General features: G+C 39.2%; 2 protein-coding genes across 4 annotated transcripts; one reads left to right on the top strand and one right to left on the bottom strand.

The window, feature by feature from the left end:
* The first annotated feature begins 3,322 nt into the window (after positions 1-3,322).
* Positions 3,323-9,908, top strand: plin2 (perilipin 2). Of its 3 annotated transcripts, none has more exons than XM_047386917.1 (8): positions 3,323-3,426; positions 3,636-3,683; positions 3,770-3,965; positions 4,718-4,800; positions 4,964-5,249; positions 6,249-6,427; positions 6,540-6,656; positions 8,617-9,908. In XM_047386917.1, exons 2-8 carry the CDS (start codon positions 3,654-3,656, stop codon positions 9,085-9,087), a joined length of 1,362 nt encoding a protein of 453 aa, XP_047242873.1. In that variant the 5' UTR covers positions 3,323-3,426; positions 3,636-3,653; the 3' UTR covers positions 9,088-9,908. The 3 variants fall into 3 exon arrangements, with proteins under 3 accessions (XP_047242873.1, XP_047242872.1, XP_047242874.1); XM_047386916.1 differs by having other exon boundaries at positions 3,359-3,502; XM_047386918.1 differs by lacking the exon at positions 3,323-3,426 and adding an exon at positions 3,447-3,538.
* Positions 9,909-10,253: 345 nt separating this feature from the next.
* Positions 10,254-14,409, bottom strand: cdca9 (cell division cycle associated 9). The gene is made up of 10 exons (XM_047386919.1): positions 14,181-14,409; positions 13,970-14,101; positions 12,671-12,711; positions 12,535-12,586; positions 12,390-12,457; positions 12,255-12,316; positions 12,075-12,170; positions 11,445-11,526; positions 10,909-10,995; positions 10,254-10,589 (listed from the first exon to the last, which is right to left on the bottom strand). The coding sequence occupies exons 1-10, from the start codon at positions 14,290-14,292 to the stop codon at positions 10,545-10,547; spliced, it is 777 nt and encodes a 258-aa protein (XP_047242875.1). The 5' UTR covers positions 14,293-14,409; the 3' UTR covers positions 10,254-10,544.
* Between the last annotated feature and the right edge of the window lie 2,056 nt (positions 14,410-16,465).

The following is a 16,465-nucleotide window of genomic DNA, read 5'->3' as shown; positions in this document are numbered from 1 at the left end:
AGGTCCTAACTACGCTGAACTCCCTCCATTCTCAGCAACTAATCATGACCTGAAATAACTCTGGTAAACTCTAGTCTGTACAGGATGTTATACATCTTCAGTCATTGAGAAATAAAAGATAAGCTTAACCCTTAGACCCTTAGACCTGGAGCATGAATCATGCTGTCATGTGTTTTATATTGCACCAGCTAACCTGCTGTCATTCTGGCACACAGCTAACTGGGCCACATGGACAAGAAAAGGTCATCTTTCAAAAACTTTGTAGCCGCTGTCCCTTTTACTGCAGCGTGACTGAAAGGCAAAGGTCTCAAAATCCTTTTTTGCACACTTGACTATGGGACTTGGACTTTATACATTTTTTGATACATTATAACCCCCCTTTACTCTGCTACCCCTAAATCAAATCTAGTGTAGACAACTGCGTTGTGAAATCATTAGTGATCAGACGCAACCTGTGTGTCATGTAATTTCAGAAAGAATCCAAAGAAAATATATCAGACAGGTCAGGGAGAGAGATTGGGTGATGTGTGAAGCAGGGTTAGGTCGTAAAACAATATGCCCAGGTTTGAACATCTTCCAGAGGTCTGTCCAGTTCATCATCTGAAAAGAGAAAGAGTATGGCACAACTGCAAACCTGCCTAAACTGATATGCCGATATGCAAGGAAAACATAAATCAGAGAAAGCCCCATATTAACTCTGGAAGAGCTGCAGAAGTCCACAGCTCATGTGGAAAAATTTCAGTCTCCAGATGTGCAAAGAGACACCCCAAAACACTTGCAGATGTAATTGCAGGAAAGATGCTATGACAAGGTATTGACTTGGGGGGTATAAATACAAATGCACAGCACATTTTCAGATTTTCTTTTTTTTTTTTTTTGCTATTTCCCTTTCACTTCAATGGTTGCTTAAGGCATTTTGACCATAAGTGTTAAAACAAATAAAAACTGTGGGGGAAAACAGATTTTTTTTTAGAGCTGTGGAGATGAGTTTGAGCTTTTTAAGTTATTAGCAGTATTTGCATGATTCAAACCAGCAATACATGGTATCTAGTTTTTCTTTCTATTATTCTTATTGGTCAAAGGAAGAAACATTTGGAAACCAAACTATTATTCTTAGAGCATTGTGTCTTAAGGCTTTGTATTTGGAGATTTTCGTCTGAAACTTGTGGAATTAGGAAGCTCTCAAGCTCAAGGAGGAAAACTAAATCCCTAAAGAAAAAGTTTCTAGAACCTTTACTTGTTTACACAAGTACAGCATCCCAGACCAAAATCCTTTGTTACAATTAGAACTCAGTCAGGAGGAGAATGAGCCAATGACGGCCTTGACAATGAAAATGTTTAATTGTTTGAGTCTATTAGATTTTATTTATGATTAATTATTAAAATATATTGGACAAATGAATAGGGGCAGTGATTTGTAATTCTTAACTGAACCCACCTGTTCCGTTGTCTGAGGAGAGAGTGGGTCCCCATTTTTTTTTTGACCGCCTCTCATTATGATTGCTGTGATTATTTTCGATCAAGTCATATTTTGTGAGTTCTTTATTTTTACTTTAATAAAGTTACTAAAAGATTTTTTGGGACCTCAGGAAATCTTTTAACCAGTGCGTTAGACAATAGGAACGGCCTGACTTCTGCCTCTCAGCTCCCTTTTGTTTTTCTCCTGAAGTCACTATGGTCAGCATAAGATCAAACAATAAGCAACCATTAATAATCATGAGACCACCCAGCTCCAGTATGGCACACAGTAATAAGAAAGAGCTTCAAAGCTTCATGCTCCATAGCAGATAAAATTTACAGTGTGTCGGCAATGTGAAGAAGCAAGCATATAAATACCATAATCATAATTCAATAGAAATGCAAAAGCTCTTTTCTAGGGTCAGCAGAAGGACATCTTAGTAACTAACATTAGCTCATTATATTCCATATTGTATAAATTTAACCTCATCCTAGTTGCAATGCGAGTGGCTGTCTGATATTTTTCAAAATACAAAGATTGTTTCCACAGAGCACCGTATCAACAGAATAACATGTAGTAAGATCTAGGCCTACACTTAATAATATATAAGAGACGAAATTAAAAAATGAAAGCATGCAAGCAAAAGGGATGAGGAAGAAATGAATTCGTAGTTCATTATTGCTTATGAGGGTCTTCAACGTGGAGTAGTTTTTAGGGTCTGTGCTTAAATCCCATTTTGGGCTCTGTCTGCATAGAGCTGGTATGTGCTTCCTGTAAATTCTGTGTCCGCTGCCTTTTCCTCCAACAGTTAAAAAATATGCATGATAAATTGGTCTACATTTGCTTTGAGAGGTGTAATGTAGTTGCATGATTGTTTGTCCTGTGTCAACCTGATGATGGACTGGCAACTTGTCCAGGGAGACCCCTATTCTACCACATGAAGGCTGGAGCAAGGCGACAGTGGTTAAAGTGAATCAAAGATCTTGAGACATCTGCACATTTTTGTCTTTGTCTATTATAACATAACTTGTTAGAAGTTGAGAAAACAAAGGATGTCCAAATATTTCTAGGCTATAGTACTTCATTTAATTGATTGTGCGTAGTAGTGTTTTTGTTAAAGTGTTTATTGCATATATTTTATATAAGCAGGGGCTCTAAAAAGTGTACACACCTGTGTTAAAATGGCATAATTTTGTGATGTACAAAAATTAGACCATTATAAATAATATTCAACATTTTTCCACAATAATGTGATATTTATTCTGCACAATTCAATTCAATTAAACCCAACGAGACTGAATGCAAATATTGAATCAAAAGGTGCTTCAACAGTGTTTGTTAACAGTAAAACTTTATAAATCTAACATAAAATATTTTACAACCAGGGTATCACAACATTTTTATCTGTTTGTTTTTGTTTATTTCTTCTAAAAGATTTAATTTAAGAAAATCAAATTCTTGAACCATGGTTTTAAATTTCTTACATCATTAAAGTCTGTTATTTTAACAGGGTTGTGATCACTTTTCGAAATGATATGTGGTGACTTCATTGACTTTGATTTTAAACATAGAAAATACAATTTAAAACAAAAAGGAAAAAAAAACTAATTTCTGAATGTCCCTCCAATGACACTTCAGGGTTGGAATTTCAAATGTATTCTGTCAAAATATTTCATTATGTGCCTTAAAAAAGGGGGAAAACACTTTAAACGTCAAAGGAAGTCCCTCACTGGTGTAAATTTATGAAAACAACCTGCTGAATCGCCAGCGCTTCAGAGGAAATCCCCGACCACACTTTGAACTTTCACCTTCTTTCCTTCACCTCTGTTCTAGAATCATTACGTCACAGCACCACGCCTCATCTCGCGAGATATTTGTATCTTCGAGCGAATAAATACAGCAGCCGTTGGCTCCCTCACATCATCGGTGAAGTCACTGACAGTTGGGTTTTATCTCTCCATTACTCGGTAAATGTTTTAGGAATATCTGCTGAACATTTAACGAGAAACAACCTGTTTGTGGCCGTGGTGTCTGTAACTATAGGTACCGGAACTACTTAATAAGTGCTCTATTACGGAAGTAACTGCTTATTCACTATATCTTTGCTTTTCTATATTTCTTCTGAAGGAAAGTTGATACAGTGCCTCTAAATGTGTTTTCTTCATGTCTTTCATAGGTTTTGTTTTGAGCAGAGATGGCAGCAGCTGAAGTTATGCCAAATCAGGTGAGTTTAGTAAAGACTGTAATGATGCTTCTGCTGTAAAATAATAAGGCAGTTGATTTAACTGCTGTTTGTATACTTGCTCACAGAGTGTGGTGGAGAGGGTAACCAGCCTCCCTCTGGTGAGCTCCACCTACAGCCTGGTGTTCAGTGTGTACTCAAACACCAAGGACAACCACCCTTACATCAGGAGCATGTGTGAGGCTGCAGAGCAAGGGGTCCGCACCATCACCTCTGTGGCCCTCACCACAGCCTCGCCCATCATCGGCAAGCTGGAACCTCAGAGTAAGACCCCTGCCCGAGCTTACTTCGTCCTACACCTCTGTCGGCCTTTGGATCACCCCTTGGAGAAGGGTGACAGAGATTAGAGGAAATGCAACACGTACTGAAACCTTCAGGGTCACTATGTGCTGTTCAGCTGAGTCACGTCACTGGAATTTGAAACAGGAAGGTTAACCCAGACTGCTGACGCTTCAGCCACTCGGTCTTTCACCTAATTATGAGTCACCAAATCAACTTGCCTTTAAATTCGGTGTCTCGCATAAGTATTTACACCCCTAGAATTTCTTAGCATTTTGGATTTTATTTGGATTTTTGTGATGAAACACAAAGTGGACGGTTTTTCAAAATATTTTACAAGTTTTCTTGAGTATTTAGCTCCACCCAGCTTCCGTGTCACTACCAAGGAAAAGCATCCCCACAGCATGATGCAGCCACCACCATATTCAACCTTGGGGATTGAGCATGGAGTGCAGTGTTAGTCTAATCAAGTAGTTGATTTTATTTTGGGGTATGAAAGTGAACAAATGCATGTGACACCTTTCAGATTTAATTTCTAAGAAATTTTGAAAACCCTGTAAAGTTTTGCTTCCACTTCTCAGTTATACAGTACTTTGTGCTACACATATACATTAAAGTCTGTGGTTGTAATGTTACAAAATGTGAAAAGTTAAAGGGTTACTTAAGTAATTTTGACTTTTTTTTTTCGCTTCAGGACGTCTCACATTTAATAAATTGTCTCTTTGTTCCATTGACAGTTGCCATTGCCAATGACCTGGCCTGCAAAGGTTTGGACAAGATCGAGAAAACCCTGCCAATCCTCCATCAGCCTTCTGACCAGGTATGGCACCAAGCCCAGTTTCACAATACTGATGTAAGCTAATCTCCCAAAAAAAAAAAACATCCATCATGTTGACCCACGCCCCATCTTCCGTAAACCTTCCACTTTTGGCTTCAATAGTAAAGAAAAAAAAAAAACATTCCCCATTTCTCTTTTCCCCCAGATTGTTTCCAGCGCCAAGGATGTTGTAACCACCGCTAAAGATGTTATGACGGGGAAAGTGTCTGGAGCCAAGGGCACCGTCTCTGACACTCTGAGCACCGTCGTGGGGAAGACCCGGGGTGCGGTCCAGGACGGGATGGAGAGGACCAAAGCAGCTGTCAGCGGGAGCGTGAACACGGTGCTGGACAGCAGAGTGGTGCAACTGGTCAGCAGTGGAGTGGACACGGCCCTCAGTACATCTGAGAGTCTAGTGGAGCAGTATCTGCCTCTGTCAGAGGAGGAGCTTGGTGAGTGGAGACAGGGGAAATAAGATGCTATTGGGGCAGTTATTGTGGTAAAGAAAACAATATGCAGACTTCCAGTTACATTACAACCAAAAACCTAAATCTATTTTTTGGGGATTTTATGTGATAGATCAACACAAAGTCTTTCCTGAGTTATTTTTACAACTATTCCTGAAACATGCATCTGTATTCAACCCCCTTTCACTCTGATGCCTCCAAATACAATCTAGTAAAACAAATCGCCTTCACAAGTCGCCTAATCAGTAACGTCCAGCAGTGAGGAAGTCATTTTCAATATAAATGCAGCTTTTCTGTGAAGGCCTCCGAGGTTTCTTAAAGAACATCAGCAAACAAAATGGCACCATAAAGACCAGGGAACCCAGCAGACAGGTCGCTAAATCAGAGTTAGGTTATAAAACAATGATGAAGGTCTCCAATTTCCAATGACTGTTCAGTCAGTCGTTGGAAATTAGAACAAGTATGGCACAACTGCAACAATGGAAGCATCATGCTGTGGGGATGCTTTATTTCCAGAGCAGTTAGATGGAGTAAAATACAGGGTAATTCTGGAAGAAAAGCTCTGAACCTGATAAACTGTGAAAAAGTTACCTTTACAAGGCAGAGTATATTATAATGCACATTTTCATTCTCCAAATACGTACGTGAAATAAAAGAAGTCTTACTTTTTATTTAAGTAAGTTGTCAAATATGAGTAATAAAGCTTAGAAGTTGCATAAAGCTGTATCATGGGTCAGATGTGAACAGGCGGTTGAAATCAGTTCCCAGAAAACTTGGCTTATCAGATTATGGATTTTTAAAATCTTAATTAAGAAGAGTTGTTCAGACCGATACACGGCTACTGATGGATTACAAGCTCAGACTTTCCTGCTATTCCAACAGATTTTCTTATTCTCATGCCTAAAAACATCACATACGCAGTTCCTCGTGACACGTACACCATCTAAATATACCCTGTTTTTGTTTCCCCTTGCCTTGTGACAGAGCTGGAGGCAAAAGCAGTGAAAGGCTTTGATAACAAAGAGACGAGCTACTACGTTCGCCTGGGCTGTCTCTCCACCAAGCTCCGAAAGAGAGCTTACACCAGGGCCGTGGCAAGGATACAAGAGGGCAAGGAACGCAGCATGGGAGTCATCTCGGAGCTCAACTCCACTGTTGACCTGGTGAGTCGAACGGCTTTTACTGTAAGATCCTAAGAGAATCGATGTAAATGATTCCCTCAAAGTGTTCAGTGTCAAAATGCTCCTCCTAAAAGGAAATCTTTGCTCTTCCTAGATTGAATATGGCAGAAAGAACATCAACAGTGCTAACCAGGTGGTGAACAACAAGCTGAACACCTTGGTGCCATGGAAATCTGGTGGTCCAACCCAGGAGAACGGTCACCATGCCGAGGTAAACACCAGAAGAGGGTCAAGGAGCCACCCAATTATGATCCCTGTTTTGATTCGAATACATTCCTTTAAATGTAACCAATTTAAGCCAGCGTGCTGACAGGAGCGGCCTTCAGAAAACATTTGTTCTGCGTTGGCTGCTCACCACTGGATGTCTGTTAATATAGGACTTCATGTTAAAAAAAAAAAACTCTACCCTACTCAACGGTCTGTCCCTGAAACAGTTCATTATGCTAGTCATTCCAAAAGGATTTAGGTCCAGAACGGGATGCAGAGCCAACTCCCTCAGAGCCTTTAAATATAACATAAAATCCTGCTTGAAGGGGTTATATTTAATTAGACACTGAATTTATTGCTGCTCCTGGTAAAGATGTGTAAAAAAAAAAAACTAAAATATATTATTGTAGTAACGTAATCTAACACTGGAAATTAAGAAAAATCACTAATGGTTATATTAGTGCTGTTAGGAAAGAAAATTATTTTTTTCCAACATACAAATAGGGTCTAATAGTTATTAAGGACACTTTGTGACCCCAGTAGGCCACTGTAGTTCTCTAACGGTGAGCTTCGGAGAATGTTTTTGTCTTCTTACCATCTTGCTCTCTCTATATGAGGAAAGATAAATATGGGTCCTCATCCAGCCTACTGTTTAGGGCTTCAGAGAAATGACCCTCTGTCACACACACATTATATTGCCAAAATGATTTAAGTCACTTCTCTTTACACACCTGAACTTTAAGGACGTCCCATTTAATACAAATGCTTTAATGTGATGTCAGTCCACCCTTTACGGCTAAAGCAGCTTCATCTTTTCTGAGAAGGCTGTTTTCAGCGCTTAGATTTTTTTTTACCATTCTTCCAGGACAAAAATTGTGAGGTCAAACACTGATGTTGGCCGAGTAGGCCTGGCTTGCAGTCTTAACTTGAGGGTTCCTTTTACTGAAACTTAGAAGCAGAGCAGAACTCCCGATGAACAGCTCTACACCATAATCTCCTCTGCATCAACCTTTACACTAAACACAATGCAGATAATCAAGTGATGTTCTACTATAAAACCCAGACTGATCCACTGGATTACGAGGCAGAGAGGAACGCTTCGTCGCTACAGAGGACACGTCTCCCTGCTCCTCTACAGTCCAGTAACAGCGTGTTTTACACCACTGCATCCGATGCTTTTCACTGCTCTATGTGATGTAAGGCTTGGATGCAGCAACTCAGCCATAAAAGTCAGTTCCCTGAAGCTCTCTACACAATGCTTTGGAGCTAACGTGAAGGCCAGGGGAAGTTTGGTGGTCTGCAGCTGTTAAACTTTGCAGACAGTGGTGACTTCATCACACTGTGCGCCTCAGCATGCCCTGCCGCCGTTCCTTTTCCTTCATGACTGGATGTTTTGCACAGGTGATGTCCTTCACGGTACCACGCTGGAATTTACTGAGCACCTGAGGGAAAAGGTGGTAGAAGCAATCTTAATGCTGGATTTTATACGCCTCTGGCCAAGGAAGTGGCTGAAAAACACCAGAACTCAGTGATTTGGGGGGTGGCCCGGTACAGTTAAAGTCATCAAATTCTAATTCAAAGTTCCTAAAACTTATGAAAAGCTAAAATAAAAGATCCACAGTTACAATGAGCTGAAAGTGATTGTTGGTACTATTTGTTTTGGGATTTGGTAAAAAAAAACAAAAAAAACTCAAACATTGTGTTTCTGCAGTTAAAGATTATGTTAAGGCTTCTACACATCTCTGCCACGGCTGTCAACAACTGTTTCCATTTCTTTAACTCCTGCTATTTAAGCAGCACCTTTCTTACTCCCAGTTCAATATTTCACATGGTCTTACTCATTTGCAAATATTCGTTCTATCCTTTTTTAATTTTAGGCATTCTTATTTAAAAATTATAAACTAAATAAAATGGAAGTTAATAGCTCAGAAGACTGATTTTAAATGTCCATCGTCTTGCTGCAGGTAATTGAGTCTCGCACCTTGGTCCTCGCACGTTCCCTCACCCAGCAGCTCCAGACAACCTGCCTAGTCCTTGTCTCTGGCCTGAAGGGACTCCCCAACCACATCCAGCAGGAGGCGCTGTCCCTTAGCCACTTGGCAGCGCAAATCTACAGCAATTTCAGCAGAGCCAAGGTGCTGGGAGACATGCCGGACAGCGTGTTAGCCGGCAGCAGGGTCCAGCTGGGCAAGATGAAGGAGTCCCTGGACAACGTCATGGATTACCTGGTCAACAACACACCACTCAACTGGCTGGTGGGTCCCTTCTACCCAAGGATGACCTCTCACACGGAGTCCTCCGTCATCAGCAGTAAACAGCCCGAAAAGAGAAGCTCCCCGCTCAGTCAGCCGCAAACAGAGGGGCCCATGGAGGTGGAGATGGAGTCACTACATTCCCAACATCAGTGCACCTCAGATTTAGATTCTGAGCTGTAATTTTACTACTATGTCCGTTATTGATTCTAAATGCTTCATGTCAGTGTTTAGGTTAAACAAAATACACAATTGCTTTTTTTAAATTCTTGCAGAAATCTGATATTTTTACCCACATGAATGCCTTTATTATGCCACTGAAGTTAAAGTAATCCTAATCCGTTTATACCTTCATAAACTGGACCCATGAATATGTGTCTTTCCACTCAACATAATTAAAAATAAAATTTTTAGGAACTTTTACTGAAAAAGATTCAACTTTTTATCCTGTGAAGATGTGTACGATTAAACACTCGACCATTACGACAATGTCATGGTGTCTGACCATAAAACATTACATTCATTAAAAATGGTTTGTTATGGTATGTTTGATACAGGAAAACCTGCGGTTTAGCAGGTCCCACAGCATGATATTACCATCACCTGCATTATTACACAAATCACTAAAGATCTTTTACATTTTACAGCACTGCCTTTATGCAGTCTTTCACACAAAAAAACAAAGACATTTCTGTATCGCTACTTTTTAGGCTATTTTCTTGAGCCTTGTAGATTAAAAGGTTCTAAACTGGACTACAGGTTCCTAAAACTGGATCTGGGTGAGGGGCCAAACAAAGTTCTGAAACAGTTTGATGAATACATACATCAAAGATCATCACCTCTATTTTAAAGAATGTGAACCACAACATAATCCAGTCGTTTGGATTATCTGACCTCATTGTACAGTTGATGCAAGAACCCGCAGGTCTAGAAGCCCCACATCATGCCCGAACTTCTACCCTGCAATGCTGTGCATTTCATAAAAAATAAATAAATAAAAAATCTGTTACTCTGATTGAATTATTTGATACCAGAACAGTCCTTGAGGCAACTCATCAGTCCCACAGCATGATATCACCACCATCATGCATTAATAAACAGTCTGTAAAACGTTAAAATTGAAAATGAGACACTGCAGCTTATAGCATATCACCCTCCACCTTGCATTACAAGATGCATGCTTAATACTAGGGATGCACCAATATAAAAATTGGGCCGATACCGATAGATGCATTCCCCGACCCGTTCAACAATGTGAAAAAGAAACCACACCGCTGACATTCCTTCTCTGCCGCAACCCTGCGCTGCATCACTATTATTGTCACATGTCCAAACAAATACCACATTGCCATTGTATATTAACTTTTATTTAATCAAATAATTTCTAACAAATATAAGATACTAATTAAATGGTAAAACATTTAGAACAAAAAAAAATTAAACATTTCCATTTAGACAGGACAGATTTAACAATCATATAACACTAGTAAACTTTATTACATAAAAAAAAAACACCATGATATTTATATTTCTTAATATTACACATTTTGTTATAACTCATCTTGAACAAATTACTAAATATAAAAAGCGAAGCAGGTGAGCAGGCTCAGTCCAGGTCAAAAGTGGACGTTGAGACATTTTTATCGCTGAGAGCGACTCCGCTGAGATAAATACTCCATGAGACCCTGAAATTCCCAAATCCAGGAATAAAGAATCATTACTAATGCACAGGGTTTCAATGTGATCTCACAGAGTGGAATTTGCTTCTGTCATTTTTCCCCAGATAAATAAATTAAAAGTGTTACAGATTTTTAACTTGAGTGGACTTAAGTTAGCTAAAATGCCAAAAAATAGAAAAAAATATAAGTGAACTTTAGCATCGAGTCATTTCAGAATCAACCAACTGGTCAGAAAAATCAAGAAACGTGAGTCTGGAAAAATGTGGAACTTTGAAATGGAAAATGTCTAGAAACCCTGAATGCATTTTTCATTAAATGAGCTTACCGTAAGCTTCTGAATCTGGCACCAAGCAACGTCATCAAGCAACTCCAAGTTTATTTCATCCTTTTTCTCTTCAGAAAAACTTAACATCTAGAAAAAAGAAAAGGTTTCTATACAAGTGCCACACCTTTTAATAGCTATTACAAAATTTCTAAAGAATTACATGCTGAAAACAAAAACAAGCCATTTCATCTGAAAGAGCATTTTACAGAGTTCAAGTACTGATAATATCATCTATGCTGGTTATAAATGAAGACAGCTGCAGCATTTAAACATCCAAAATACTGGAACCTTAAAACAAAAGATAAATGTTACGTAACTGACATGGTCCTTTATTCCAGCATGTTTTCACCATTTAAAAAACAGCTACAGAAAATAGAGTTACTGATAGCAACATACCTACTTTTACAGTTTACTCAAGTTTGACTTTTTCTTCCATTGAAAGGAAGACTAAACCAACAAGCAGTCTGGATTCAGGTACACCAGGTTAACAAGTTACCATACGTCTTCCTCTACAGCTCAAACTATTTTACTTTTACCTCTCCCTGCGCGGTGGTCACAGTGATGTGGGCTGTGGATTCTCCCATTGAACAATGCAGATCACCAGCAGACACAACAGACCTGCAAAAAAACAAGGCTCCCTCCATTAATCATCTTGTTTTGTGGTATGGCTCAGCCTGCAGGAAGACCTTTCTTTATAAATTGTGATTTGACAAAAAGAAGCCTTGTTCACACTGATTTCATCTTTTTTAGATGCCAACCACAACAGGTCCAGCTATTCAGCCCCAAAGCATGATATTGTCTCCACTGTGCATTACTACACATATGCTCATTACATTTAAAAACGATAAACTTGACAATATTTTATTTTATTGCTAATTTGATGCAAGAACACGCAGGTCTAGATGTTATGGCATGTTATTGCCGCCACCATGCATTATTATGTGCTTGCTTATAATAAAAACAAACACCTTGGTTTGGTCTAGAGGCAGCTAATCATCCCCACACCACCATGCATTACTATACGCTGGCTTCTCTCTGTCTTACAAACCATATTTTATCATCTATGCAGCACTGTAACAAAGAAGAATCCTTTGGATCCAATAGATGTGGCCAATCACTGGTAGATTTGTTTTCCTACTATTGCTATATTGATAACATGGACGGACCTGAGTTTACGCGTTTTCTGGATCTGTACCGGCTGTTCAGCAGTTTTGCGACTCATCAAACAGCTCTGGGGTCGTTTGGCCGTCACCGAGGAACCCCTGCAGGAAAAGGAAACAGATGTGACTCCATGACCTTTATTCTTAATCAGGTTTACAGAACTTCACGTAGATGTCCGGTCTTACATGAGATTTCCAGTGCTGTTGCTTCCAACCAATTGTCTAGTCCTTGTTTTGGCTTTACCGGTCTAAAGATAGAGAAACCAAAAAAAAAAACCTTGTTTGAACGTACACTTTTACATTTGATCCTCCATATGTTACCTTTGGATTCCTGGTAGAAGACCTCTGGCTTGGGGTGGACAACACTGGTGGAGAGTCAGTTGATTTTACTTAGAAATAAAAAACATTATTAAAATGCAGCAATTAGCGCACCATCTGTCATGCTTTAAAAAGAATAAACAATTACATTTTTTACTGGGGATTCGCCTGAGCGGCTGAGCCATTTCACGGGACTCGCTCTGTGAAAGTTGAGAATTTAAGTCATTTAAAACGAAATAAAGGATCCTTCCCTATCAAGCATAGAGTGGGGAATAAAAACTCACCATTATGGCAATAGACACCTCACTGGCTGAGACTTCCTCCTCTAACACAAAAGACACAATTAAAAACAAAAAAATCTATTAAAAAGGTTTTTTGTCACCCTGCAAAATAAGGGCATGACATCAGGATGTAAAAATAGTTTGTGTGGTTGAGCATCTTAAACTTTTTTTTTTTCCCCAAAAAAAAATGCCAAATCGCTGTGTAACCCAGCTCTCTGTGGAAATACTCAAGCATGGTTTGACTAGAGATGCTTTCCAAAAGACACCCTGCTCCAACTTTAAGAAGACTTTAGCAAAACCGAGGCACTACTTGTTGGCACAACTCACCAGATCACCAACTGCTTCATATCCAAGCTCTCCTTTGACAGCCAGGTCATTGCTCTCTCCCCCTCAGTAATTACCTATGAGGCAGGTTTGACCAACAACTCACCTTTGACGACCACATCAAGAATCTATCAAAGACCTCGTTCCACCTCCTTCTCCACATCTCTATAATCTATCCACTTCTTTTCTGACGCAGAATAACTTATCCATGCCTTTGTTTCCTCCAGACTGGAATACTGCAATAGACCTTTTAATGGGTATCTCCTTCAAAAATCACACTATATTCAAAACAGTGCTGCAAGAGTCTTCATGCAAGTATGAGCATATCACATCCATCCTATACTCCCTCCACTGGCTCCCGGTCCCATTCCAGATCCAATTTAAAATTCTCCTGCTCCCCCATCAATGGATCAGCAGCCATGGTCCATCTTATCTACTGGAACTCATTCCACTCCAAACCTCCAACCTCAGGTCGTCCAGCGGCCGGCTCCTCCAGGTCCCCCTCTACCAGGCTCAGAACCATGGGGGACACAGCCTTTTGCTCAGCTGCACCCCAGCTCTGGAATAGACTCCCTCCAGAACTGGGAGAAGAGCAGAGTCTGGATTCTTTTAAAGTTGGACTTAAGACATTCCTGTTTAGGAAAGCTTTCAACTGCTAAATATCTCTATTTTACTCTAGTGTTGTTTTATTCTTGTGTTTTAATTGTAGAACTCTGAGATTCATTGGAATGAAAAGTGCATTAAAAATAAAATGTATTATTTTTATTAATAAAACAAAACGTGGGAAGGTGACACCATCTGGGTCCAACATATTCAAATATTGTGCTAAACAAAATTAACTCGCATTCCACAACATTCGTATCTGTTCAGCTATATCTGGTCTACCTCCATTTATTTTAATAAAATCAGCCAAACTCACTTTAAAAAGGGTTGCATATGGCGAGATTTAAATGTTAAACTTGAGACTCAAACACTCACCGCTGATCAGATCCCTGATGAGAGTGTTTTGAAGAGAAGGAGGCATCTTCATCAGCTCCACTTTAAACACTTTGTCCACTGTTGCCAACAGGCTCTCCAATTTGAACTCCAAGTAGTTAATGCGGTCTTGTGCTGTGAAGAAAAGTTTAAAAAATGATGATCTATGTAGGTGTTTACCTTTAACCCCGCCCCCCCTTTTTATTACATCTACCTTCTTTCTCAAACTGTTGGATAAATAGCGTCAGTCTCTTGTGTCGCATTTCCTGACTCAGCTGGTGTTTATTTTCAATATTTCCTTCCAGTTTGGTCCGTCGGCTCGGCATTTTGTCTTCTTTTACCGTTAAAATTGCAATAAAATCCCAAACAAGCAAACCTGACGTCAGGTACGCACACCTGTGGGTCCTGCAGATTTAATCTATTCACGCTGACGTCAGGTACGCACACCTGTGGCTCCTGCAGATTTAATCTATTCACGCACAAAGCGTAACTGTATGGAGGACCAGGAGAGTCACTGAAAAAGAAATACAACCATTTAAAATTTAACATTTAAATGATTCCGTTAGAAATCCAATTTGAAAAGAATTTTGTAATTACCTTTTTAAATGTTTGATAAGGAAAGGTATTTATAATCAGATTTATGAATTTTGCTTTTTAAATCTCCATTTAGAAATAGGATTTCAAAATATATTTTCAAATTGCAGTATTTAATAATGGATCAATAAATACAATTTACAATTCCTCTTTAATAATTAAATTTAAAATGTGCAATTACAAAACGCTTTTCAGATTAGATTTCTAATTGTATCATTTAAATGTAAAATTTTAAATGGTTGTATTACTTTTTCAGTGACTCTCCTGGTCCTCCATATACTTGAGGTGATGAGGCTAGCCAGCGGAAGGACACAGCTGCAATAAACCAATGACTTGCTTTTCATATAATTTATATTTTGATTTCAATTGTTACAGCAAATAAAAATCAATTAGCCACAGATCACAATTTATTGCTTCCAAGTTTGAAACACTGTCGGTGGGATTTGCTGGGTGATAGCTTTCTGATACTGGCTAATAAATTTGCCAAATTTAATATGCTAATTATTAATTTTCTTGTATCATGGCAGATGATTTGACTTCATTAATACACCTGTGTGTTTTTTCCTCATTCAGGTGAAATGTTTATACTGGATTTAAGTTCAAAGTGGGGTTAAGATCTCCTGGCTGTGGAGCAAAAATCTTGGTGGAATAAGACACTTCTTTATCACTTTAGCCTTGTTACGCAATGCTGGAAAATACTCACATCATCCCTAAACTGAGCTTGGATTGCTGGAAGAAGTCCTTCCTGGAGCACATTTTGATCGTCTACACAAGGCAGTGCTTTCTGGCAGGATTGGGAGTAGGCCCACTCTCTTGGATGAGAAGCAACTCCACACACAGTGTATCAGGAGGCTTTACTGCTGGCGCAACACACAACATGGTTTTACTTTTCCTTCTACAGAAAAATGATTTTTCCAGATGTTCCAAAGAACCAGAGGACCTGAGAAAATATCTTTGCACCATTCTGTATGGGGGTATTTATGGGGTGTAAACTGAAATACTAATGTGTGATTTCTCACTGGTAAAGTTCTTACAAAGAACTCAAAATTTTCCAAAAGTTGATAAAATGTGTGATTAAAAGAAATTACATTCACTTTCTGCAGAATTTGAGTCAATCACTTAAATTTTGTTTGGGCAGAAGTTACTTCTCTGCTATCCTTGTGGCCATGAGACTGTTTTTCACCTTACTGTGTCTGGAGATGAACCCACAAACACACACACATCCTGCTACTGCAGAGCAAGCTATGCACTGGTGGCAACTGTGGCTCATTCCACAGAGGGAGACCGTTTGAGCTTTCAAGACATGTTTGGCCTTTTACAGTCATTGGCCACTAGATCCTCTTCAGTTTGCCCATTAGGCAGGCAGTGGTGGTGTGAAGGACGCAGCTTTGTCTTTAAGAAACCTCTTAGTGAAGCATCCACAGGTCCCTAGGACACATGCAAGGGAACTGTTTGTAGATTTTCTTTTGTCTGCATTTTAGACCATCAGCCCCATTTTGCAGCAAAACATTTGTCACGGTTTTATTTGAATTCAAATCATGTTGGTTGTTACACTTTGTCAGATCAGTCACAATGTGTGTGAGTTGATGGTGTGCTGTCATCCAAGTCATTTTATAATAGGTCGTTTAAACAACGCTGAAACTGAGCATGTTGCTGTAGTTGATGACTTTATAACTTGGTACAATGAATGTATCAAAAACTAAAGATATGCTTATTGGATTTAGGAAATCCCAATCTAGCAGCACCTCTTGCACAATCATTCAGAAACACAAACAAGTCGAAATTGTAACTGAGTTTTGAATCAAACATGGATGCAGTGTACAAAAAGATCACTGCTGGACCATTTTTCTTTTTTTTTTTTCTTTTTGAGAAAACTAACTTTTGTGGCTTGGTTTGGTTTCCTTG

The sequence above is a fragment of the Girardinichthys multiradiatus genome, chromosome 14 (assembly GCF_021462225.1).
Source record: "Girardinichthys multiradiatus isolate DD_20200921_A chromosome 14, DD_fGirMul_XY1, whole genome shotgun sequence".
NCBI classification, from domain to species: Eukaryota; Metazoa; Chordata; class Actinopteri; order Cyprinodontiformes; family Goodeidae; genus Girardinichthys; species Girardinichthys multiradiatus.
The sequence above is the reverse complement of the archived record's forward strand: the minus strand, read 5'-3'. Positions and strand labels throughout refer to the sequence as shown.